The sequence below is a fragment of the Protopterus annectens genome, chromosome 10.part0, assembly GCF_019279795.1.
Source record: "Protopterus annectens isolate FY-2018-M chromosome 10.part0, PAN1.0, whole genome shotgun sequence".
NCBI lineage: Eukaryota > Metazoa > Chordata > Ceratodontiformes > Protopteridae > Protopterus > Protopterus annectens.
Window position 1 is genome coordinate 775,007,044 of NC_056744.1, and position 26,065 is coordinate 775,033,108.

Here is a 26,065-nt window from a genome sequence, read left to right on the forward strand (position 1 = left end):
ATCATTAGCGGACCGGAGTTCCACTGTGGCGACCCCTAACTGGGAAAAGCCGAAAGACACAACAACCTACCTCAGAACTCCACGTTAGCTGATCTGAAATCTATTCCAGCAGCAACCCAGATCAAAGTCGGTACAGCCATAGTAAAATACAGTATAACAATTCAGCTTGTCCATACACTCATAAGCCTTCTACCATACTAATGTGCAAACTGATCAGACCAGTGCAGCATGCAACTACATAACTAGTCTGTACAAAAAAAAAGTTAAAGAATACACGTAAGAAGGTTTGTTCTGCTGTTCACAGCCTATGAACTGGCTCCTGCACAATATATGTGGATCCCATAGGACAGGAGAATCTAGAAAACAATTAATTTGTAATAATGGCTTTTGATGGAAAAAGCACACATAAGTGGGATAAGGCATTATCTGCATAGTACTGATGTAGATAAAAAAGAAAATTACTATGTATAATACAATAAAAGTGGTGAGGGTCTGCAGAGTTCCTGACATGTGGTGGTGGGGAATTCCAAACCTTAAGGCTTTGTATGGAGAATGTATTGTTACTGGATGTCAGTCTAATACCCGAGAGCAGTGGCTGAGCTACTTTAAACTGTTTATAGTCTAATGAAAAGAGGTAGACAGAAATCTGTCAATATGAAAACTACTGTTATACCAGTATCACATCTCTCAGGGCTTCAGGAAATGTATTCTAAAACTATCTAGTTTAAACTCACTAGTAGAATACTCGGCATGGATTGATATCAGCACACTGCACCAACTTATAACAGAGTTTAAACAAAAAAAGCACACACTAACACCACCAATTGAAAATATCAAACCCAGTAATGGCCAAAAAGACATGAAACCAGAAATAACAGAACACACTATAACAAACAGTAAAACTGTGTTAGGTAAACTAACACTAAAACTCACAGCAAACAAACTTAAATTAACCCATTCTATTCGCCAACCCTTCTATTTACAAGTTTTCTGTTGTGTGGGGCTCTGTTACCATTCCGGCTGAAATTGTATACCTTAATTATGACACCACATCAAGGGAAGTAACACTTCCACATCAAAAGTATAGCTAATCTTAAACACATCTAATATTTGAATATACCCACGTTCAACTATTCCTTGTCAACTACTCAAACCAAGACCAATGTTTTTAAAAATCACTTTTATTACTTTACTCAGTCTTGGTCATGCTCTTATGCCTGTCAGCATCCTACTCCTCCCTATTATTGTAACTTGAGTCTTGCATACTAATCTAAGGTTGCGTTTGTTGTGAAAGAATTATACATTTTTATTTGCACTGGAGCTTTTCTCACTGGGATACTACTGACAATAAGACGTTCAGCTGGGCATTCTAGGTCTACGAGCATAATAAATAAATTAAAATAAAAAATACATAATTAACAAAAGATGCAGAATATAACTGAAAATGTATTAGCAACAGCAATGTAAGCTAGAAGTGAATCTGAGCAACAGATGTAAAGACAGTTAATTGTAAGACCAGTTTGGGTAGCATCTTGGAAAGAGAAGACCTGATGTTCTGAAACAGTTACATATATGATTATGATTTGGAAACACTACTAAATGATTCAAACAATCATGGAAAAACACCATTATATCAGGATTTAACTCACTGCACCCTAGTGACGTCTCCAGGTGTTTCTGCAGTTACATCCTACTGATGCCTCTGTGTGTCAAATATTGCTTGCTCGTATTTGCATTAATAATTCCAAATCCAAGCAACATACAAAATAAAAAAATACTCTATGGTACAGCTTACAGAATGGCAAACACAGCTGCATTGATATTTGATTTCTGCACAGTGCAGGTAACATAATATTAATTGCTGTTCATATAATATTTATTTATATTATTATGAATGTCATGTTTTTTTTTCTCAAAAATTTTTTTATTAATTATATGAATAGCAAGACAATTAAAAGATTATACATAAGAAGAAGGCATAAATGAACATATAACGATTCATCTAGTGATAACAACCTTCATGAGATTTTGATAAGTTATTTAGAAATAAAATATACACCATATGTACACTATATACAAGTTAGGCAACCTGAGAGAAAAAAAAAAAAAAAAATTTAACATTAACTATTTAATATGTTTAGAACCTTTTCTAACACAACCTTTCTAATAGCTTTTTTTTTGGACTTCCACCTAAGTATCTTTGAGCATCAATAAATTTAAAAGCCATTTTCTGGAAAGTAACCCATTTTAATTTAGAACGATCAATCCAATTTTGTATTATATAAAGTTTTAGTAATGAGCAAATAAAAATGATAACATGAATATCAACTTTTGAAAGATGAATCAATGGAATATGTAGAATAGCAAATTCCCACGTCAACGTGGATTTTTGATATCCCATTTTCTGCAGTCTGACTTTCAAAGATGTCCACAATCTGTGAGAGAAATGACAATACCATAGAATATGAAGGAGGTCTGCTTGGGGATGAGAACAGCATGAACACGAAGGGGACTTATTTGGGTTAAATTTGTTTAATTTGATTGGGGTAAAGTAGGCATCATTATTAATCATTAATTGTGTGTATGCTAATTTTTAAAAGGGATAAATTCCTTAGTGTGTCTAATAGCCAGGACTTTCTGAGATTCTGACAATTGGGAATTATAATTCAACCAAACATTAGATAAAAGACAGTTGTGGTCCATCATTAAAGAATTAATTAATTTATATGAGTTTGAGAGCATTTTATCAGATGATGAAAGTATTTTAATAATCGTGTTAAGGTTTTTCAATTGTGAGTCTATGGGGACCAGAGATACAAATTTGTTTTTAATTATTGCTCTTAGTTGTGTAAGAATTGGTGAGTAATTCCAGTTTACTTTCAATAACTTACGCCAGTCAGATAAAGGCAAGTCAAGATATTTCAAAACATCTCCTACTTTTAGATTTTTAATTAAAGGATAGTTTGTTAAGTTCAAAAGTTTATTGTCCAATAATATATTTGGGTTTAGATGAATATGAATGTCATGTTTGTCTAAATAGCTCAACAACCTATTAGCACAGGCAAAACTGCTCAGCCTGGTATGAAAGCTCTCAGCTGGATGAACAAAAGTTTGCTGACAGTATGTGTGTAACATGAGTGGTTGCTGAGAGATTGCAAGTTGTTTACAAAATATTATAAATTTAACTGGTACTGTCTTTACTGTGACTTAAAACATCCAGTTTAAGACAATGAATATAAAGAATACTGCCACTTTAAAAATAATTTGTGCTGCAGAATTTGATATTTACATTTCTTTAGTAACCCCATGGTTCCAGAGATATGAACATTTGTTTAAAATGTGAGGGCATAATTTGATTTTATCAAAAAGCTTAGGCTCCGCCTACTGGAAGTTGCAGTGCAAACTTTTAGAGCTCCACTGGAGGGAATGAGTTAATGTTGGCCTTAAACTGGCTGAATGGAGCTGCAGTTCTAAAAATTGTCAGTAAAGGTATTCAGAATCTTAAATGTCACGACTGATATGGCCCTAGTGCAGCACTCTGCTGCAAAATGAGAGAAAAAGCAAAGAGAAAGAGTCGATACATGACTCCCTGAAGGGCTTTGTCTTAATTAAGTGACCTACAGTGAGACAAACAACTTTCGCGGTGGTGCAGCGGTAGCATTGTTGCCTCACAGCAAGAGGCTCTCCCGTTCGATTCTTGGCTTGGGTTGGGAGTGCCTTCTGTGTGGAGTCTGCAAGTCCTCCCCACGATCGAGTGGGCATTCGAAAGACATGCGTTGAATGGGCATGCCTTCGCTGAAGGCTGGGCATCGGGCTGGCAACTCGACACCATAAAAACCAACTGCCAATCATTAGCGGACCGGAGTTCCGCTGTGGTGACTCCTAACCGGGAAAAAGCTGAAAGACAAACAACAACAGTGAGACAGAAACAGGTCTGTTGAATTTTACATTAAATCATGAGAAGATACTACGGCCATGAAATGAATGCGAAGGAAAAAGAGCTAATTTAAGGCAACGGGGCTTCCAAAAGAGTCTAGCATAACTAGAGAGAGACCACAATCTAATGCTGGAAGGAAAATTAATTTTTTGGGACAGCATATACAGAAGTGTGACTCTTTAAGCAGCACAGTATTCACCTTAGTAAGAGTTTTGTCAACATAATGTTAGTAGGACAGACGTGAGCAAGCTACACTTGCAGGTACTTAAACTGTGTCACTGAGTTCAAATGACGACCCCCCCCCCCAACAAGGGGTTAGTCAACTTCCAGTGGATAATATAGCTAAGTTTAAATTGCCAACAGCATGGCTACAATTTTCTTAAAATGGATACCAAGGTCACATTTGCTAAGTATGGAATGGATTCTGCAAAGACTGTTGGAAAGGGTAATGCCCGATTATATCAATGGATTTATCAAAGGATCAAATAACCTGGCTATCAGCATAAAATAAATCTCAGATTCCTATTTGAAGAGAATCAACAATTAAAATGGAGTATAAGAATCCATGGACAGATCTCTGTGGGGTATCAGCAGAGTTAAGTAGACTGCAAAAGCAAGCAACCCACTCCTCATACTCATCACAAAAGATTTGTTGCTCAAGCTGGTATTTATTCAACTAAGTGCAAGACTGTTCAAATTCCAGTAACATAAGTCACTATGTAACGTTTGGCTGGACAGAATAAAAAGCTTCGAACAAGTTTGGCTCAATTAATCTACCCTTGCCCACATTCAAAAGTATAGCATCAGGACAGGAAAATATAGGACAGAGGGTACTATGACCCTTTCAGGAAACCATACTGGTTTTGAGTAACAAGTCGATAGTTGTTAAAGAAGTAGTTGTATACAAGATCGCCAGTTTGCATGGAAGACTATGGTATTGTGTGTTGCTGGATGCTAACAAAAACTGACATCTTCAACATCTCTTTCAGCAGTGGCAAGTTTCCTGACCTTTGGAAATTAGCTGCAGTTTTTCACATTCATAACAGTGGTCCTTCCACTTCTTTTCACTATCAATCTACTGGAAACTGCAGTCACATCTCATAAAAAAAAGTACATAACAGATTAAGTATTTATGCGGTTAGAAAAACGGTTTCGTCAGAAGCCAAAATATGAAGACTGATCTCCTAGACAATAAGAACCCACAGCAGTTTTACTCATTGACTCAAATTGCTCGTTCAGCTCAGTTTTCTATCATCTTAAACTGATAACTAATCCATCAACTATGGCCTTTTGAACAGCTATTCAGTTATCTGTTCAACAGTTTTGTTTCGTAGATTCATAGGTAGGTACTAGGCTATCGGCCCAAGGGCCTAAGTAAGCCTAGCCAACAAGGTTCCCTGGCTTACGCCACTCAAGAAAGTTAATTTCCTGTGCCCCTGTCGAGCAGAGCCACAGAAGTGATCCCCGGTGTGTATTTCAAATTACCCATCCACTCATCAAGATTTTTCTTGAAGAGTGCTAATGAGGAACTTTGCTTGACATAGATGGGTAACTTGTTCCAGAGTATAGGAAGTCTCTGGGACAGGAATCTATCCCTCCAGCATGTCCTGTTTATTGTGGTGATAAGGTTTAGGTCCCTAGAGCATGTAGCTCGGAGGGATTGGGATTTCTTTAGGTGTAGCATGTCCAGCAGCTCTTGGTTTAACATAGCTTTATATGTTAGGCAGAGATCTCCTTGGAGTATGTAATGCTAATGAGTAAAGCTGGAATTGTTTGAGACAGTCAGTGTAGGGCATCTGTTTGAAACCAGTAATCCTCTTTGTGAGGTACTTCTGTGCCCTTTCCAGCTGCTGCAGATGTCTTGTGAGGTAGATTCCAAAAGGAGTGTTGTACTCTATAATGGGTCTAATGAGTGCCGAGTAGAGGGGAACAATGATCTCTTTTTCCCTGGGTGAAAACCCTTTTGTGATGAGGTATGCCACATAGGATTTCCTGATTACTGTGGCGATGTAATTATCAAAGGAGAGACAACTGTCCATCTGGGTCCCAAGGTCTCTTATCACACATTCAGCATTAAGTATACTGTCGTTTATGTGGTAATTCATGGGTACAGAGCTTTTAGCAAAGGGGATGACAATGCACTTTTTGGCACTGAGCTTGATGCCATGCCTCTGACACCAGGCATCTGTCTCGTTGAGGCCCTTCTGTAGGATGTCCACATCATTTGGGGACTTGATTATGGCTCCTAGTTTGCAGTCATCTGCGAACTTCATTAGCCAGAGGCCTTCTGGGTTAGCTTGTACTTCGGAGAAATAGATACCAAACATGAGAAATCCCAGGACTGAACCCTGTGGTACTCCACTTGTCACTGGTTTGAAGTCAGATTTGGAGTCTGCAACTTTTACAGTGTGGGTTCTGTCAGTGAGCCAGTTGGCAACCCATCTTGTGACGTAGGGATTTATACCTAGTTTAGTGAGTTTAGCTATAATTCCAGAATAGGGGATGGTGTCGAAAGCATTGGCGAGGTCAAGATAGGCTGTGTGAACCACCTTACCCTCGTCTACGGCTTTGGTGACTGCCTCAAAGAAGTCAAACAGGTTCAGAAGGCATGATCTGCCTTTCACAAAACCGAACTGGGAGGGATCCAGAGTTTGGAGTTTACCAATGTCTTTGTTTATGAGTTCCATGATGATACGTTCCATGGCCTTGCAGACCAGGCTCGTCAGGCTAATAGGGTGATAGTTCCCAGGATCAGTGGTGGCTCCCCTTTGTGGAGTGGGATAACTGTTGCTGTGCTCCACTTAGTGGGCACAAAGCCTGATGTGAGACTATGATTGAACATGGTGCTTAGGTTGGGAGCCAGTTCGTTCTAAAGTTCATGTAAAACGCAGCCTGGGATGTTGTCCGGTCCCATGGATGCTGTGTTTCTGGTTTTAGTGAGTGCAGCTTTTATCTACATAGATGTGATTACAGGGACTCTGCATTTTCCTATACAGATATGGGCCCTTTAGAGGGTGAGTGGGGGGCAACGTTAGCACTGAACCTATCTGCCAGGATGTTGGCAATATCAGTTGGTTCTGTAATTTTCGTGCCGTTGTGCTGTAACTCAGAGCAGATCTGGGTGTTGCCATTGAGATTCTTGACATAGCTATAGAATGCTTTGTGGTTGCCCTTAGAATCAGTGGCGATTTTGTTTTCGTAGTTAGCTTTGGAGAATGTTATAAGGGATTTCAGCTTCTTACTGAGGCTGATCAGGGAACTCCTCCACTCATGTGATTTTACTCTCTTTTGCAACAGTTTCTTCCTTCTATTGTAGATTTTGTTTATGGCAGGGGACCACCAGATTGGCTTCCTTTTTTTGGAGGATAGCGTCTTGATTCTGTTTGGGATAGCACGATCCATGCACTTGTGTAAGTGCTTATAGAGAGCATTTGTGTAGGATTCAGCAGTCATAACTGTATTGTCCATCTGCATGGGTGTCATAAAGTTTGCCACTTCTGTCTTAAGAAGCATGAAGTTGGCTTTGGAGAAATGTTTTACCGTGGTTTCCTTAATGGTGGGTGGGGGCAGGATGCGGATATCTAGGGTGATTAGCTTATGGTCGGATCTGACCAACGAGGAGTTGACTTCAAGTGTGGAACACCGGTCACTCATGCTGGTAATGACTAAGTCTAGTATATTGTTGCCCCTGGTGGGGGTATGGATAAGTTGATCCAGGGCATTGGAATTTATGAATTCCAGAAAGCATTGAGCGAAGGAGTTGGTACATGAGTAGTTTTCCCAGTTAATGGTGGAGTAGATGAAATCGCCCATTATTAGGGTGTTTGGTTGAACCCTAACATTTTCCAGTATACCAAGAAAAGAGGAGTGGGAATCCTGGGGCATGGGTGGGGGATCTGTAGCAAGCTACAATTTGGTTTGCAGTTTTGCCCAGAGTTAGTTGCACTTGGATAACCTCGGATGCATTATGCTGCGCAACTAGCCTGGAGGAGTGTATATCCTTAATGAATATGAACACACCTCCACCTTTGGTGTTCTGGTCCAGGTGAGATGGCCATGGAAAGTAAAGACAATTCTGCAAGAGTTCCCTCCTCTCCTGAGGGCTCAAGTGTAACACATCTGTTATTCAGTCTTCTTTGCATTTCCACTGACAATCCTGAACTGTATGCCCTTCTCCGTGCTGATCACACTATCCTATTTTGGGCTAAACATTTTGCACTTTCTCTCACCCCTCCCCCATCCCATATACATGTGGCTAAGTGGTCTAACAGTAGACAACTTAGCAACAGCAATAAAGAAAAGTTGCATGCTCTCAATGCCACTCTTATGTTCTCTGGATATACCGGTAAAGCACAAACAAAATGGCTTTCTCACAAACACAGAATGACAGAATGAGCCATCTGATGTTATCAGAAGCCTGTGCTCCACTGGAAAAATATATCCTCATATCAATTACTGAATTTGCTCTCGGTGTCTACAGGTTAAGCTGAGCAAAGTTCATAGCATCATTCTATACACACAGTTAGACCTACACATATTCTGGCCTGTATACCACTTCTGCATCCTGGTAAGGACAGGAGGGCTACTGACCCTTGCTGTTTGCAGCTGTCATACCTTCAGCACTCCACCTGTTTCTGTCAGCACCCCCAAGTATGGAATATTATACTGAATGCCACACGAAATACAACCTTTTTCACATTTTCCATAAACTTCTTTACTTGGCCATAAAATGTTTAACTACTTGACAATGTACTGAACACTTTACTCTAGCCAACTCCTGAGAAAGACTACAAATTCTTCTCTGACTTCTTTTTAAGTAGTTAATTTTACCTTATGTTGTTAAACTGTATCATAAGCGTTTTTGTTTAATCTAGTAGGAATATGCATTCCTTTCATTTATTATTCTAGGTCATAACTGAAAGATCATTGTGGATCAGTCCATTTGTGTGGTTACCAACATAATGAAATATTTTATTTATTTATTTGCTTTTCAGGTCGTCGTAACTGCTGCATACCTAATCCCTTTCAAGAAAACAGTCAACACTGTCTTCCACATATACTACCTCGTTTTAAGTAAAATAAATTAATCAAAAATTAACAACAGTCATGCCTACCATTATTAAGGCCAATTATAGAGACAGGGTGAAAATAATATAAAAACTTTAACTATTTTAAATTGCCTGTAATGTGGTTTGTGTCCATGGCTATCATATGTTATAGCAGGATTCTAAAAATGTGCTTAGTCCTCAAAAGATCTAGTATTAAATGCAGATCCAATTAGACTTCATTATGGTCCAGATGGAATGCAGTTTTTCTTTGTATAAAGACATTCAAGTAATCTTGACATGGAGGCAATATAAGAGAAGTTATAATCCACTTTAAGGATGGTCTACAGCACACACACACTAACACAGGTTTCATGACAATTAGTTTCTTTAAGCATTTGGATGTTGTGCTGAATAATAAGCAGGGACACAAATACTTTGCTAAACAACTCTGCAGACTGCTGGGAATTTGGAGATTAAGTGAATTTCTGTTGCATGCACTCTTGCGTGTGTTTTGGAAATGTCATAATCTACATTTATTTCTGCAATCTAACAAATGCTTCATGCACAATGGAGGAACTAGAAGAGAGATAAATACACCCAAGACCTTTTTCAACCCAAGATACTATGCAAACAACAGTACAAGGTACCAGTCTGACAAAACAAAGTGTACAGCAGTCAGTAATACCCAATTACCATGGCTTTTTATGGAATTGTTTTATTCTGATTACGTTTTACTACCTTATGCCTCTGGTGTTTGCCCTGTTAATCAGTATTCTACTCTTAGAATCTTATGTAATCCATTAGAAAGGAGAGAGAAAGTACAGTTGTGTACACTTACCATAAATGTAGATGTTCGAGTGTATTCACTGTTGCAGTCATCACATTTGGGTATCCCTGCCAGGGTAGCCCTCAGCCGGCCCGAATACCAGAGGCTTAGTATTTCTGTGTCAGATGCTGTTGCTTCAGGACTGACATCAGGTCGTCAGTAGTACAAAGTAAGGCAGCTGACGCCATTACATCAGTTTTTCTTGCCGTAACCTGTCAGGAGGCCCCAAGTAGGAGCCAGGTTCTGGTGGAAGAACCCCACCAGTAGAAAGTAAATAACAATACGTCTCTTGTAAGGAAAGAGAAGAAAAAAGCGAGATGGAGGGCGGGAAACCAGGACTGCAACAGTAAATACACTCGAACATCTACATTTATGGTAAATGTACACAACTGTACTATGTTCCTCATGTTTCACTGTTGCAGTCATCACATTTGGGTTGATGCCCAAAGCTGAGGAAATGGGTGGAGGCAGTCAAGCAAAGTAGGTGTTGGCTAGGATGCCCTGCAAGACTGCAGAGGGAAAACCTGCCCTGGATTTAGAGGAGAGAGGCAGGTGGTAATGTTTGGTAAAAGTGTGAACAGATGTCCAGGTGGCAGCCTCCAGGATGTCCTTGGTGGGGACTCCTCTGAGGAAAACTGCTGAGGTGGAGGCTGCTCTGGTGAAGTGAGTCCTGACCCCTTTGGGGGAGGATTTCCGTGTTGTTAGTAGCACAAATGGATGCAGTCTGCTATCCATTTGGAAATGGTTTGTTTGGAGATGGCTTTGCCTTCTGCCCCTGTAGCAAAGCTAACCAGCAATTGATTAGACTTCCTGAAGGATTTAGTCCTGTCTAGATAGAATCTGAGCTGTCTGTGCACATCTAGAGAGTGTTGGATCATTTCACCCTTGTTCTGGGCATTAGGAAAAAAGGTTGGTAAATGAATGGATTGGTTGAGAGCCACACTGGACACCACACCTTGGGCATGAAGAATGGATTAGTCCTGAGGGATACCCTGTCAGCATAGAAGATGAGGAAGGGTTCCACAGCCAAGAGTACTTGCAGCTCGGAGACTCTTCTGGCTGAAGTGATGGCCAGAAGTAAAGCAGTCTTCCAGGAGAGAAATTTTAGCTCTGCAGAAGAAGCTGGTTCGAAGGGGGGGGGCTGGGTGAGCTTTTCCAACACAAAGTTAAGGTCCCAAACTGGGGTTGGTGCTCTTCTGGGTGGTCTCAAGTTGCTAGCCCCTCTTAGGAACTGTTTGATCAAGGGGTGTGAGAAAAGGGGCTGCTCCATGGGAAAATGAGCAGAGATAGCAGAGGCATGAATTTTAATAGAGGAAAAAGAGAGGCCACTGTATAGTAGGCCAGCTAAGTAATCTAGGATGAGACAGAGAGGGAGGGCTGTGACCTACTGGCTCCCTTATCCTGAATTCAGGTGCAGAAGCTTTTCCATTTGTCAGCATAAGACTTTCTAGTGCTAGGGCGTCTGGCCTCACATATAACATCTAGAACCTGTTTACTAAAGTTGCCAGATGGATCGGGGGTTAGGGAGTAAGCCAAGCTGCCAAATTGAGTGTTTGCAATTGGGGATGCATGAATTCCCCTTCCCTCGGGGTCAGGAGGTTTGGAATCTGAGGAAGATGCCATGGTGGCAGTGGGGACAGGCTGCACAGCAAGGGGTACCAGTGCTGGCGAGGCCAGTCTGGAGCTATAAGAATTGTCCTTGGTTTTTCCTCTTTTATTTTGAGCAGTACCCTGGGGATGAGAGGTAGTGGAGGAAAGGCATAGACAGATAGATTGACCCAGGGGAGGACAGGGCATCCACTTTCCAAGCCATGCAGTGATGCTCCCTGGTGCAGAATTTGCTGAGCTGATAGTTGGTGTGGGAGGCAAAGAGGTCAACCTTCAGGGTGCCCCATTTCTGAGTTATTAGGGTGAAGGTTCTTCTGTTGAGCTGCCACTCGTGTGGGTCCAGACAATTTCTGCTTAATTGGTCTCCCAAAGAGATGAGAGAACCTGGTAGGAATTATGCTAACAGGTGGAGTTGCATGGCAGAGACTGCATGCCAAAGGGTCATGGCCAGCCTGCACAGAGGGTAGGTGTGAGTCCCTCCCTGCTTGTTGATATACCACATTACAGAGGTGTTGTCCATTTTGATCGGGAGAGCTCCTGGAGAGAGAAGGGGCTTGAAAGCTATCGAGGCATGCTGGACAGCCATCATCTCTTTTTGGTTGATGTGCAGAGGGATTTGCTGTGGGCTCCATTGGCCTTGTATGCACCTGCCGTCCAGGTGTGCACCCCAGGTATAGTCTGATGCATCTGTGGTGAGGGTCTGGGTGGGGGAGGGTGGTGAGAAAGGAAGTCCCTTGTTGTGGGAGCATGCTGTTGCCCACCAAAGAAAATCTTTTCTGAGGCAAGGAACTATAGGTATAAGAGTCTCCAGGTCTTGAGAGTGTTGACACCAACGGCTTTTTAGGTACCACTTAAATTTCCTCATATGTAGTCTGGCATATGGAACGAGTAGTATGCAAGATGTGCTTTGGGTTCCATGGCAAGAAAGACTGATGTAATGGCGTCGGCTGCCTTATTTTATACTATTGATGACCTGACGTCAGTCCTGAAATGACACCAACTGACGCAGAAATACTAAGCCTCTGGTATTCGGGCCGGCTGAGGCCTAACCTGGCAAGGATAATCCAAATGTGATGACTGCAACAGTGAAACACGAAGAACATCTGGGTAGCCAAGAACTGGAGATGACAAGCTAGCTCCATGGAAAGAAGGGAATAAAACACTGCCTATGCAGCCCATGAACCAAGTTCAAACAGTAGCTCAGTGCCTGTAGGGGCTGAGCAGGTAGGTGAGGATGGTAGTAAGAAGCCACTGCTGAGGGAGGTGGGTCTGGCTTGCCATACTGGTGACATCTTGCAGGAGCAGAAGGTGCTCTACCTATGAAGGATGAACTCATCAAGTCTCTGCTGCTATGTGCAAGTTAACACAGCAACAGAGAGGAATTCAGTATGGAGGCACAATTTCCCTCTGAGGGCAACACACAGCAGGTCTTGAAAGAACAATGCTGTACAGGATGGGGGTACACACTGTCCCGCACATTCCAACAGACTCTTGTTGCAGACTGGATGAGCTGATTGGGATTCCTGAAAAAGAAAGAATGGGCCACAAAGCTCTCGCCTAGCCTCGGGAATTCAAGCTCCTGCTACAGTAATATGAATGGGCTAGCTGAATACAGGTAGAAGGGCTATTGGTCTCTGGCCTGTGGTGTGGTGGGCCATACTGGTAAAATGCTTTTCCAATTATGCCTTTACCTTACCTTCTTTTGTGCGCTAACATGAATTGCATCAAAGATTGCACAAATGTGCATGTTATCTCATGTAAAAGGAGAATTACTAGATACACATCTATTTGGTCCCTACACTTGCTGGCTGACTGGCCTTCCTTGGCGGGGCAGCATGCAGTGGATAAACTCGCACTTCAACCAAAAGGATGGCAGCACACCAGCTGCTACTCCCTCCCTACTTCCTATCCATCACTGCAGAAATTAGACTTGTTAACATAGCCCAGCCTGCTCTACAACAATTGACTGGCAATGAGGTCTTAAAATATTACCAAAGGCTCACATTCAACTGATTACATCAGTTGAGAGCTTAAATACTCACTGGTTTCAGACACCTTCTATACAATTCAGTTAACATACTCTTCCCTGGTTTTATGAGAGATCTAACCTTAACATCTGTAACTAACGAACCAGCAGTGCTTCTGAAAGTAAAAAAATATACTCTGAATTAAAAAAAAAATCTCTTCTACTTTAGCATGCAAAAGTGCCCTGGAATGCCATGATGGCACAAAATACCACCAGTCTCACACTCATATTTCAAAAAGCTACCATTAATAAAACAAACAAAAAAAATCAGGCACTTGAAACACCTGGATGCCAGGGTGATACTGCTAAACAGACTTCAGCAACATTACGGTGAAAAAGGCCACATTCTACATGGATTCTGTTTTGTTAGTCATTTTGCATTCTACTCATGTTTCTTCTGCTGGATAAAGCAGCACAAACACAACAATCAAAGTCTGATCCTCCTTTCAGAAAAGACAGCTGGCCTGCAAATAAATCATAATCATGGCCATAATGCTGCTTTGAGGCGTGCTAGTTAAGGGTCACTAAATGAAGGCAGGAAGCAGTTGCAGAGAAACAAGGTTAGAATAGAATGTATCTGTCAATAAACCTTTTCAACAGTGTCAGGAAAGATCTGCCCAGGATACTGCAAAACACATTTCTGCATCTCATTGAGTTTACACACAAAGCCAAATCAGAGGTACATTTCAGTGAAAAAGGGTAACAGTACCAAAAAGATAATCAAAAAAATCTGAATTTTTATCAGAAATATTTGTTAATATTTTCTGTTCTTCTAGTGAAAAAAAAAAAACAATGTTCTTATCTACTGGCAAAAGTAATCGCAATTTCACACAATTTAAAAAACTGGAATAAAAATCTTTAATTCTGCATTTTAAAATAATTCATGTATACACCAGCAAGCTGTTAAACTTGTATATTGCATCCTAAATCACTTCAAGACCAGAGCTGGCCCTCACACTAGCTTCAGCAGCAAGTATTCTTGACATGTAGCCAGTGGTGTCAAACATACAGACGTTAGTCTACTAACTTTTCTTTCCTACTTACCTCTAGATGCTCCAAAATATATGGAGGGTTTGTCATCCCGAGCCGCAGCATTGCTCCCTCTGGGATCACCTCAACCAGTCTCCAAAGAAGTGTTGGCAGGTCAGTGCCAATATCTCTTCCATAAGCTCCTGTGTCTTCACTGGTCAACCATATCTCACAAACACCCTCTGAGAAAGCAAATATATAATTAATCACATTCCTCAGAACTGACCAGAGCAAATTATTTTGACATGTTATATTTTCTTAAATTTGTTCTCTTAAAGTAAAAATACTACAAAAATCAGTAACATATATACACATACATACCTATGCACACACATTCATACTATTCATTTCTGACCATCCTGTATTTATTTACAAAGTATTTTAACATCATTAAACATTAACGTTTTCTATAACTACTTTTATACAGCTGGTGTTACAGTTTAAGTACTGTCCCATCAGATGCATACTAACATGAAATAGGCACAACCTATATTCAAGTGACAGAAGATACTGATTTGCTTCAGATATAACAAACATCTAATAAATAAATTCATAGCAAATAAATCTTGGCACCAGAAACATAAAATATAGAAATCTGTATCTCTGTTTAGAGTGACTGCAGATTAACAGCTAATATGGCATACATTTTTCCCAAAATAAAGATGTTTCTTGTTTAAAAGGGGGCAGGAATTGAATAATTTATGTAATGTCATTTAGGAAATATGATATATAGTAATATATGTGAAGTATAATGTTTAGTAATGTTAATTTAATACAATTTGACTACTTTTGTATAAATGTAAATTTGCCTGTGTCACAAGTGATGATTGAATAAAAGTTTTAAAAAAAATATTGCTGGAGCTAGAATGGAACTAAAAAAGTCTGATGTAGTTAGCCAAAGATGCTGACAAAAGATGCATGCAGTTATTGGGATATATCTCAGGTTCAGAGTCTCCTGTTAAATCAGACTGTTACTTTTATGTACTGCAATGTTTGCCTCCTGAATCATTTTATGGATGTGTTTCAATTACTATCATGCTGAGCAAGTACTAGTAACCCGTGTGACAATGGGAAGTGACAGTAGTAGGTCCATTTGCTTTGAAAATGAACCTACCACATATACAATGACCTACAACAGAGACAGGGAAGCACGCAGCATTGATAACTTCTATACTAGAGACATGACTTTGAACTTCAAAGCCTAACAGAAAAAAACAATACAAAATGTAAAGACAAAACTGCGAGCCTCTTACATGTTCACTACAGAAGCTCTGTTTAGACAGCAGACAAATAACTGTAGAATACACGAATGTGGTCTGTTTACAGAGGTTTTAGGTCAAGTCAAACAATACTAAATTTGATGTACACAGCATGGGAACAATGCTTAGGCAGGAAAGCATAGCAAAACAGTGGACGTACAAAATTATGCCAGTATTTATACAGCTGGAAAACTCAAAAATGTGCCAGATAACTCAGAAACCGAGGTGAAGAAAAACAACTGAAGAGCAGGTAGTCAAAAGGACATGTCAAAGGTCCTGAAGGCATGAAGTAATTAAAATAAATGAAGCTGCAATGGTTAAGTTGACTGGAGATGTCTACAAAAACAAAGTGAAGCATCTGATCTGCAGAGGAATCTGGACAGTTTTGGAGAAAGTGTATGATGGATCTGTGAATCTGTATGGTTAGAGGGGAATAAGGAGGGTGTCAAGTTAAAACAAAACTGAACTGGCATATGATCATTCATTTTCTGTTTAGCAGCTTAATCTAATTCAAGTTCATGCTGGAGGCAGACTGGCTTGTGCCAGCACTCAAGGGGTTAAGCAACATATGACTTTGGATAAAACACAGATGGTAAGACGCAAATAAAAAAATAATGCTGGGCAAGACCGTGTTCTGAAGGATTCTTTTCTCTCTCTCTGGGAAGGTTCTCAAACTTTGTCTGGTCTTACCAGGAAGAAATTTTTATTTTTCTGACAAACTGTAAATTGATAATGCAATCTTAAGTTATGCCCAAGCAAGTTGGCATCACAAATCCACTTAGGCGTAGAACCAGTCTCAGAGTAGGAGACAAAACATTCATTGGCATTACAGGAACAGCATGGGACATACTGCCCACAAGTTGTGAAACTGAAACATTCCACCCATTACAACTTCATTGCTTCATCTTCTGAGAAGAAAGGATTGACATGTAAATTGCTATCCCACAGCAAGCTGGTAAAATGATCAGTCCTTGAGCTTTTACAATGAACTACATCTCTTATAGCACGTAAGGTTCTTTTACTCACTACAAATTAAAGCTGGGATTCAACTTCTAGAAATTTATGAACAAAGCTAATGATTAATTATGATGTATAACATTCTCATTTTAAGTCAGCAATGGATAGAGTTAAATTTACACAAGAACACAATTTGCCATGCAACATAAAAATATCTTTATTTAAATAAACTTTGGATTCTGGTATACTGTAAACTGTTAATATGTACTTAGATTAGCATTTGTGCCTGGCAATTAACTTTGCCAGGACTGTGTATGAAGAGGGTTCGTCTAGAGCACTCTACTAACTCAGTTATGGAAAATAAAATAAAAACTTAGTGAGAAGGCATAGACTATTACTATAAACAATGGGTCAATGGTGCTGACTAGAGAGAAGTCCATAAGAAATAATTTTATTAACAGAATTTGCAAATGAGGAGGAGATAACACAGACTAGGTAATCACACTATGTTACTAAAATGTCAAGTAAAAACAGTTTTATTTAAACCTACTGTTAATCATATCTTGATAAGGATGAACCAGCAAAATTTCCAAAAAAAAAAGTCAAACATTGTTTTTTTTTTGTCAATCCAGTGTGCCTACTAAACACAACTACCTTTTCATCTAGGTGACCTTGTATGTCTGTCTGGTTAAGTGACTTGGTAAGTTGTATAGTAAGCCTCTGAAGACTGAGGAAAACAAATACTACAGGGCATCATCGGATGTTAACAGCTTAAACATGTAGAATTCCAGAAGACCATAAACATCTTAGGAAGTTATTAGAATATACAGCTGTTATCTCAAACGCAAATCCTAGAAAATAATACGCATACTTTTGGCGATATATATAATTAGTATTAATAAGTAAGGAAATAAAAAATACACAGTACTTGACTGAAATCTGAACAGAACTCAGCTGCAAGTTCAAATGATGAGTGTTCATAAATGAAAGTTATGTACTTACCATAATGACAGATCAGTGTTGTCTTCTTCCGTCCGGTTCAACCTGTGGGTTAAGTGATCCAACTCCAACCATTCCAGAGTCTTCAGCTCACGAGCTCCGCCTCCTCTACCCATAATAACCTGCTCTTCACTTCCCTCCTTAGATAGAGTTTGCCCCGACAATCCCCATAAAATAATATCAGATCTAAACAACGTTAATAAGAAAGGCAACATGGATCTATCATTTTGTATCTGATGTTGTCTTCTCCTTACCACTTCAACCTGTAAGACAGACTCCCCAACCAAAGAAAACTCCAGGAAGACCCTAGAAGAGAACATTCCACAAAATGTTAGAACCAAATGAAGCTCTTAACCTAGACTGAACATCCAGTTTGTACTGGGAGATAAAAGTATGACTGTTGAATCAGGCAGCTGTTACACAAATATCATCACTAGAGGCCTACGAGAAAACGGCAGTCAAAGTAGTCACTAGAGGCCTACGAGAAAACGGCAGTCAAAGTAGTCACTACTCTAGTTGAATGATCTCTAGGCTTTGCTGGTAAGGAAATCTCCTTCAAAGAGTAGACAGATGATATGCAGTTGGAGAGCCATTTGGAAATGGTCATCTTGTAGACAGGCTTTCCAAGCCTTGAATTAGAAAAGGAAACTAACAGTTGGCCAGATTTTCTAAAATTTTTAGTTTTATCCAAACACCACCTGAGAAGTCTATGCACATCCAAACAATGAAGCAATTATTCTCCCTTTTTACTGAAAGTTGGAAGGACTGGTAAGTGAATTGGTTGGCATCTCTGACTTTAGCAGTACACGAGATCAGAGCCCAGCAGGCAGAGTTGGACCTGATAGTATTGCCTCCAGAGATACTGAAGGTCAATGAATCTACAGCAGATAAGAAGTACAGTTTGCAGTCTTCTTGTTCATTGGAACAGGATTTCAGGTCTTTGACCCAGATCTCTCTTTTTCCCTCTTCTTGGATCTCTTAACTGGAAGAAGGAGAAGACAAAGACACAGCAGAAGGCAGGAGCATCCCTTTTAAAATGAGTTTGGCCCAAAGCTGGTTGACAGCTAAGGACTCAAATGATACACAGGCCGAACAGTGTCTCCAGATAGGTAGTACCCAGACAACAGACACAACGGTCATGTGCATTTTACAGGGGCAACTTGTGCCCTGACTCTACACATTCCTTAAAACCAGTCTTTTCTTTTTCCATACCTAGCATACTCAGAAAAAAGTAATAAGCACAATCAAAAAACACACAACACTAACAGTAAAAAACCTAGCTACCTAATCACACTACAAAACAGCAACAATCTAAATATCTACAAATATCTATCTGTAACATTAGGGAAAAAATACACATTAAATACCTTTTTTGACAGAAAGAAAGGAAGGGTGGGAATGCCAAGAAAGAAAGAACTACTCAGGAAAAAAATTGTCCCTAACACCTAACTCTTACCCACCATCTGCAATTATCTAACAAACACAAACTAAAACTAGGATAGAGGATATACACCAAAAAAAGGCTAAAGCTACTGCCCACAAATGATACAATGGAGTGCAGCTTGCAGGACAATGCTGTGCTCTCAATGGTGATAAACAAGATCTGAGGACAGCAAGGTATTATGAGTAGAGGAGGTGAAGCTCTTGAGCTGAAGACTCAAATGGCTGGCATCTGATCCAAGTCGGATCCGATAACACCCACAGGTTGAAGACATACAGAAAAGACAACATTTGATCTTAAGAGAATTAATACCTACATATTCTAGGGGAGCTCTTTCAAAAACTGTAATGGGGTTAACCTTCTAAAGAGTCAGTAAAGATCTTTATACACAATTCTGGTCAAGTCAAGGACAGATTCACACCTCTATGCCTGTGGAACATGCATTTTGAAAATTAACATGACTTGGACTACTTTAAGCTGGTTCATAGGTAAATACTAGACAATCAGTCTGCACACTATTACATGTCTAGCCAATAACCAAACAGTGACCAAAAGTGAGAATCAAACTCTGTACCTGGTGTCTGTAAGGTAAACTCCTCAACCATTAAGCCAACCCCAAAAATTAGGGTAATCTATCAAACACCTTGTAAATGCCTTGGGACTTCAGTAGGAACAAAATGATCTGCAAAGTAAAAAGGATTGTGGCACATTATTGCAATTCCTATTCAAGGCTCTATTATCCTGACTTAAAAGTTCTTCACCACAAAATGTTGCATTAAGAATCTCCTGCCTCATCTTATTTTGGAGAGAGAATAGATGGAGGCAATTCCTTCCTATATGGAGGTTTTGTGCAGATACAATTGTGTTATCAACAATAAAGGCATCAGTATCCACAACTACAAGGAAATTCACACTGGAAACAGCCAGGAAAAAAATATTTCCCAGCAGCTTCTTGGTCTGGTGATTTCAAAGGGAATTTTGAATGGCAAGACAGCAATGAACATTGCATTCCATTCCATTGGTTCCAACTTCTTTCTTCTAAATTTTTACTTCTGCTTGTTCCCCATCTCTGTTTTACTTCTTGGCTGCCCAATCATCGTGATGGCCCTCTTTTTTGGAGTGCAGTAATCTTGCTATTGCACTTTCACATGCAAACCCACTGTGCTGTTTTTGAGTCATCTATTCTGCAATCCTTTTCATTACCACCAGAAGTGAATGCAAGTACTTTTACTCATGCTGATGAAAATTTTGTTCTGGTAATTTCTGGTGGGAGTTGGCTGTGGTGTGGAGTTGCTAACTGCCTTCTCTCTCCTTAGCACAGATGTGAAAAACTTACAACTACATTTTGATATCAAAAATCTAGTTCTCATTGGAAAAGTTTTACTTTTCCTGCAGTTTATTTACACAGAGAAGTGACATAGCTTGAGTGTAGAATTTACCCTCTAACTGGACACCTGATATGTGCAAGCGTTTCAGTGATTTGACTTGTTCATTATAAGCAAATTTGTTTTTTTGCAGGAGCACGCGTGTGTGTGAAGAGTTTTCCGATGGTTTGATTACTGTCATTTACACTGAGTGCAACGTTCTTTTGTTTGTTTTTGGAGTATCACTGTGAGATCAAGCCCAGCATCTGACAGTCAGATGACTGGACATTATTCAGTTTTTTTGTGTTCAACTGATACATATATTTGATAGTTACACTCACAGTTCAAACTAATTGTATTTTTTGGCACAACTTATTTTCCAATTATCTATGAGAATTATTGGTCTCCAATTTATATACTTTCATTTTGGAGTTCTTTAACTTCATTCTTTTTTAACTTTATTTTTCATAAGTTTTACTCCTTAATTTATTTGACCGTTAGTTAATAAGCACTTTAATAAACGTGAAGTTGACAGCCACCAGAGATATCAGACACGCCTAAAAGAGAGTCATGAGAAAAATTATTTAGAAAACCAACTCATGAAGCTGAAGTAAAATAGGTCCTTGTTGCAAATCATTCAGGTATACATGATTTATATTATCAGGGTTAAAGGACCAGGCTTTTATAACCTCAGATGCTTTGTTGAATAGCAGGAAAGGGATCTGAAAATCAAGAGTGGCTATGGGCACCAGATGCATTTTGTTTTTCCAGAGACTGAATTGATAAGGTGTTTCAAGGCTCCATAAAATGCATTTATTATGACTTGTTCCAAAAGACAGATGACTTAAGATTCAGTATTATTCTTACTCTAAAAGATCTTCAGGAAAGGTTTTAGCTACACCATCATTCCCCTTGGCAACCTGCATTGATTACACAGTCATTCCCTACAGAGGGGGATCCCCAAAAAAATAAGTCCATTCATCCACAACCCCTTTTTCTCATTTTTGCACATGGGGTTTGGGTGCCACTCCTTTAGTGATAATCATCTAGAGGAAAGGTTTACACTGCCAGGTGACTAGCCCTGCCATGGTAGTTCTTCCACACCACACACTTGCATGCTCACTCACACCTATGACTATTTGAGTGTGTCCAATCCACCTACTGCATGTCTTTGGAATTCGGGAGGAAAACGGAGCACCCAGAGAAAACCCACACGAACAGGAGGAGGACATGCAGACTCCACACAGAAGACACCCCAGTTGAGAATCCAACTGGTGAACCTCTTGCTGTGAGGTGACCACACTAACTGTTGTGCCACTGTGCTGCCCACTGGGCTTTTTTTTTTTGCCCTAAAAGCAGTAGTGAAAAATGCAAAAAAAAAATTGCCATTACTGCTCATTACTGACATAAGAAAGTGTGACTCTTAGGTCTCAGGGATCACAATCAATTCAGAAATAGAGGAGGACAACTTTTTCTTCCTCAGGTGCTTGATATACGGTTAACAACCCCCTCCACAAAGAGGTAGTAGAGGAGGAAGGAAAGCAGAGAAGTTAAAAAAAAAAACTAGTAACACTGTAATGGCAGGCTCTTGAGGAGGAGAAACTCTTGAGGACACTGTCATTAAGGAGACCAACTCACAAAGAACTGAAGGTCAGGCCAGTGCTAGCATGGGACATAACACTTTGTCTACACAATGCAATTTGCTTCCAGCCATGTGCTCAATTAATTATCGCACAAGAAAAATGAGTTCTCAGCGGCACCTCTGGGTAGAAACAAAACTGAGGAAGTCTCTGGCAGCCTTGTAGGTGAGAAATGCTCAACCTTGCTTGGAAAGAGGTGTAACCCATCACATGGAGTAGTACAGAAACTGAAAGAAAGAAGAAGAAAAAAAAAAAAAAAAACACAATCAGATACCGCTTCACCTGTAGAGAAAACAGGATACTGAGCCCCAACCAAAAAAAAAAAAAATCCTTTGGTTGACCTAAGACTGGTGGTAAGAGCTAATGCTTCTACTTGAGATCTTTCAAGATCTGAACATAGCACATAATAAATGGATTACAGGACTTCTACTAGCCAAGTTGGAAGCAATAAATAAGACAGTTGTACATTCTGTCAGGTGACTAGTGGCACAATTTTCTGTTTTGTTTATTCCTGTTAAATACAGTAGATGAAACTGAAAGCATCTCTTATATAGGGTTAAGTAAAATGCTAGATGATAGTCCCTTACATCAAAATAATGCAAGGAACAGAGGAGAGAATAGACAATATTCTCCAATATCAAAATAACATGGGCTTGAAGGAACCTTCCCACTGTGAGCAATATGGCTCAATGATCAGAGAAAGGCAGAGATCAAAAGGACTACCTTTCCACCAAGGAGGACACACAGGTGGCAAAAGGAATCAATGAACCAGGAAACAGGTCTGAGCTTTTCTAGCCACCTTATAAACCTATTCATTCCCCTAATACTAATCTCCCAGATGTTCATATCACCCTTATAGACTGCTCCTCTTTTGACAGAAGAAAGCAGAAAATTTGAGTGAAACATCTTTAGGCTGGTGGGGGAACGTCATGCCATTATTCTGCAGGGTCTGGGATTTTGTTTACATGCGCCACTCAACTCAGATTCAGGTATCCCATAAGCACTGTACAATGCTTGCTATTCATTATTCACAATGAAAGTGTGTCCTACCACACATCCATTATACCACTCCTTCACAGGTATAGAGTCCAACCAGTCCCTAAATTTATTTATTTTTATTTATTTATTTAATATTTGTTTACTCCAAAAGTCCGACTTGGAACAAAGCCAATTTTCAGTGGAGGCCTGGGGAGAAACGCTACAGATGCATGTTTTTGTGACATGGGAGGAATCTGGAGAACCCGGAAGAAACCCACACAAATGCAGGGAGGACATGCAGAGTGTGCACAGAAGGCACCCCAACCGAGAATCGAACCAGAGAACCTCTTACTGTGAGGTGACAATGCAACCACTGCGCCGACCAAAATCCAGACCTAACACACAAATGTCAACCAGTTTTTGGAAAACAACAAAGTACCTTTGGCACTAAATGTAATAAATCAAATGCAAATAAATAAGATACACCAAGTAATTATTTTCAATTTTAATCCATCAATAAAAATCACTGATTCAGCCCACTATTAAACTGAAGCATGGTAAATGACACAAGTTATTAATTCTCTCCTCCCATCTAAGCGTATATAAACATCAAGGTATAATGTAAACTGCTCTGTGTATGATGTGTTTACCTGTACTATAAGGCCGGTAGTTTTATTTTAGGTAGAAATGAAATTGCATCATTAACAGGGCCTACGCCTAATACCACAACCGCTAGCCTTTAAACAATCTTCCAATACTGATGCGTTTTCTGCTTGTGAGGAAATGTGTTCACTAAGTAAGCAGTTATTTACATCTAAAAAATCATACAAACTTTTAAAGGGCCTGTTTTTGGCTGCATTTTTAACTGCCATTAAGGGAAGGTCCCACGCGTTTATATCACGTTATCGAAAGATGAAAATAGCGAACGCTACTTCATCGAACCTAAAATATCTAAACCACATAATATCGAACATTCAGAACAGAGAATTTTTTCCTTGGGAAAATATTTGCTATTCCGAAACACATACACACAACACAAGCACACCTAAAAAACATCAATACACACACATACACTTATAATCCTACAACTAACCCTACACTAAACTATACATACACTATTTATCCACTTACCTTAACCCAAACCCTAACCCTAAGGTCCGTCACTATCGCACACTCACCTAACCCGCACCCTAACCCTAACTCACGAACACGTCCCTAAACCTAATTCACCTAACCCTAACTCGCCTAACCCGCATCCTAATCCTAACAACCACACAATCGCACACTTACCTGAACCCGAAACGTAAATCTCCACCACAACGCTGAAAATAGCGAAGCCACAGAACCGGCCAACCAAATTCTTTCCCTAGGAAAGAATTCGGTGTTCTGCAGCTTCGCTATATTTAGCGTTCGATTAAAACAGGTTGATATTAGAAAATTCAAAGTTTTAAAACTTCGACGTTCTGATATAGACCCGGTCCCCCCACCACAAAACAGAGAGTTCTCTCAAGTGTTTCCGAACTTTCTAGAATGAATTGGAAATGGATGAAATAAAAATACTCCAAACCAGTAAGAAAAAGATTAGGATGAATGCTGCAGGAGGGTATAAAAGCTACAGGTTTTAATTTAATCTTGGAGCCAGCTCTGTAGTGAACAGGGATGTGACCCTGACTGCAACCCAGATAGCTTGTGATAAACTGGTCATTAAGGTGCTGAAGGAACTGTACTGGGAGGGTGTGAGTGAGTAGCTAATGCTGGCTTACTGATGATACAGGAAGGAAAGGCAGCCCAGGTACTACACTACTGACTCCCATCAGTCTCTCTGATACACAGCACACAACATTTAGGTCCATGGATGTAAAAGTCTCATAAAGCAGGATACATTCTAGCTGAGATCAGTACATGTTGGAAACATGCAAATACCAGGCCAGCAGTACTGTGGGCAGTGGCCATTAGGTTGCCATTGCTACCGGGAAATTGCATCCTGGTAGAAAAATATGATGGCTGCTTGGATGATGTCTTTCCATTCTGGGCCTTGCCCACATAGGAAAGACTAGGTCATCTGGTCACTGAGCATGATGACTGGTATAGTGGTGATAGAAAAGAATTGTGGTAATTAAGCATAGATCATTTGTAAGTCACTAGCTTTTACAATGTTACCCAGAAGTATTTTCTACAAATCAGGACACAATACATGAAAAATTCAAAACGGGACTCTGGCAATATTACTATGTCAAATTGGGAAGTTACATGTAAATGTGCAAAAGAAGGGAACAGAGCAAGCTTCCCACACAAAGAAAACATAGCCCAGCCTTTCTGGTGATGCAACCGATTGAAAGATTAAATACTACATATTCAGAATAAGATGTTACAAGATTTGAGCACTGCAGCCATGGATGCTGGAGTTTAGAGCGAAAGAAACCAGTGCAAAGGGAACAAAGGTGCAGTGGTATAATAGACATTCCGACCAATGGAATAGCATACATAAATCTTAAATAAGTGTAGGTTGATGACTTTTTTATACGCAAAAACAAACACAGCTGTACTTTTTCTTTGTGATAAAACATTATCTGAACATACCCATGTCAAATGGATGACAATTTCTAACAGGCAAAGTCATAAGCAATAAAGAACACAATAGCACATTTTCTCATTTGGACAGTGATGGTTCTGCTGCTCTGTTTACTCTTGTGTGTGAAGTGAAGTAGCTGAAACCGAATCTGCAACTAACAAATGGTTCTCTAGTATAAAAAAATTGCAACATTGTGTGTGAAAATACTTCAATATGATTCAGCTTTAAGAAATGCTATAATAAAGTTTTAAAAAGCTTAAATTAATAAAAGTAAACATCTTGTCAATTGTTTATTCAGCAAACACAGGCATTCTGGAGTCATTCAATGCAATAACATTTTACTGTAAGATCACCAGAGCAGCCTCTTTATTCTAGAACTTC

At 39.7% G+C, this 26,065-nt stretch overlaps 1 protein-coding gene across 1 annotated transcript in view; it reads right to left on the reverse strand.

Annotated features, from left to right (window-relative positions):
• LOC122814201 (threonylcarbamoyladenosine tRNA methylthiotransferase-like) overlaps window positions 1-26,065 on the reverse strand; it is a 2,095,726-nt gene that overhangs the window by 1,405,744 nt on the left and 663,917 nt on the right. The window contains exon 3 of the mRNA XM_044086806.1: window positions 14,490-14,656. Within this exon, the coding sequence (XP_043942741.1) occupies window positions 14,490-14,656 (167 nt within the window). The remainder of the gene's footprint in view (window positions 1-14,489; window positions 14,657-26,065) is intronic.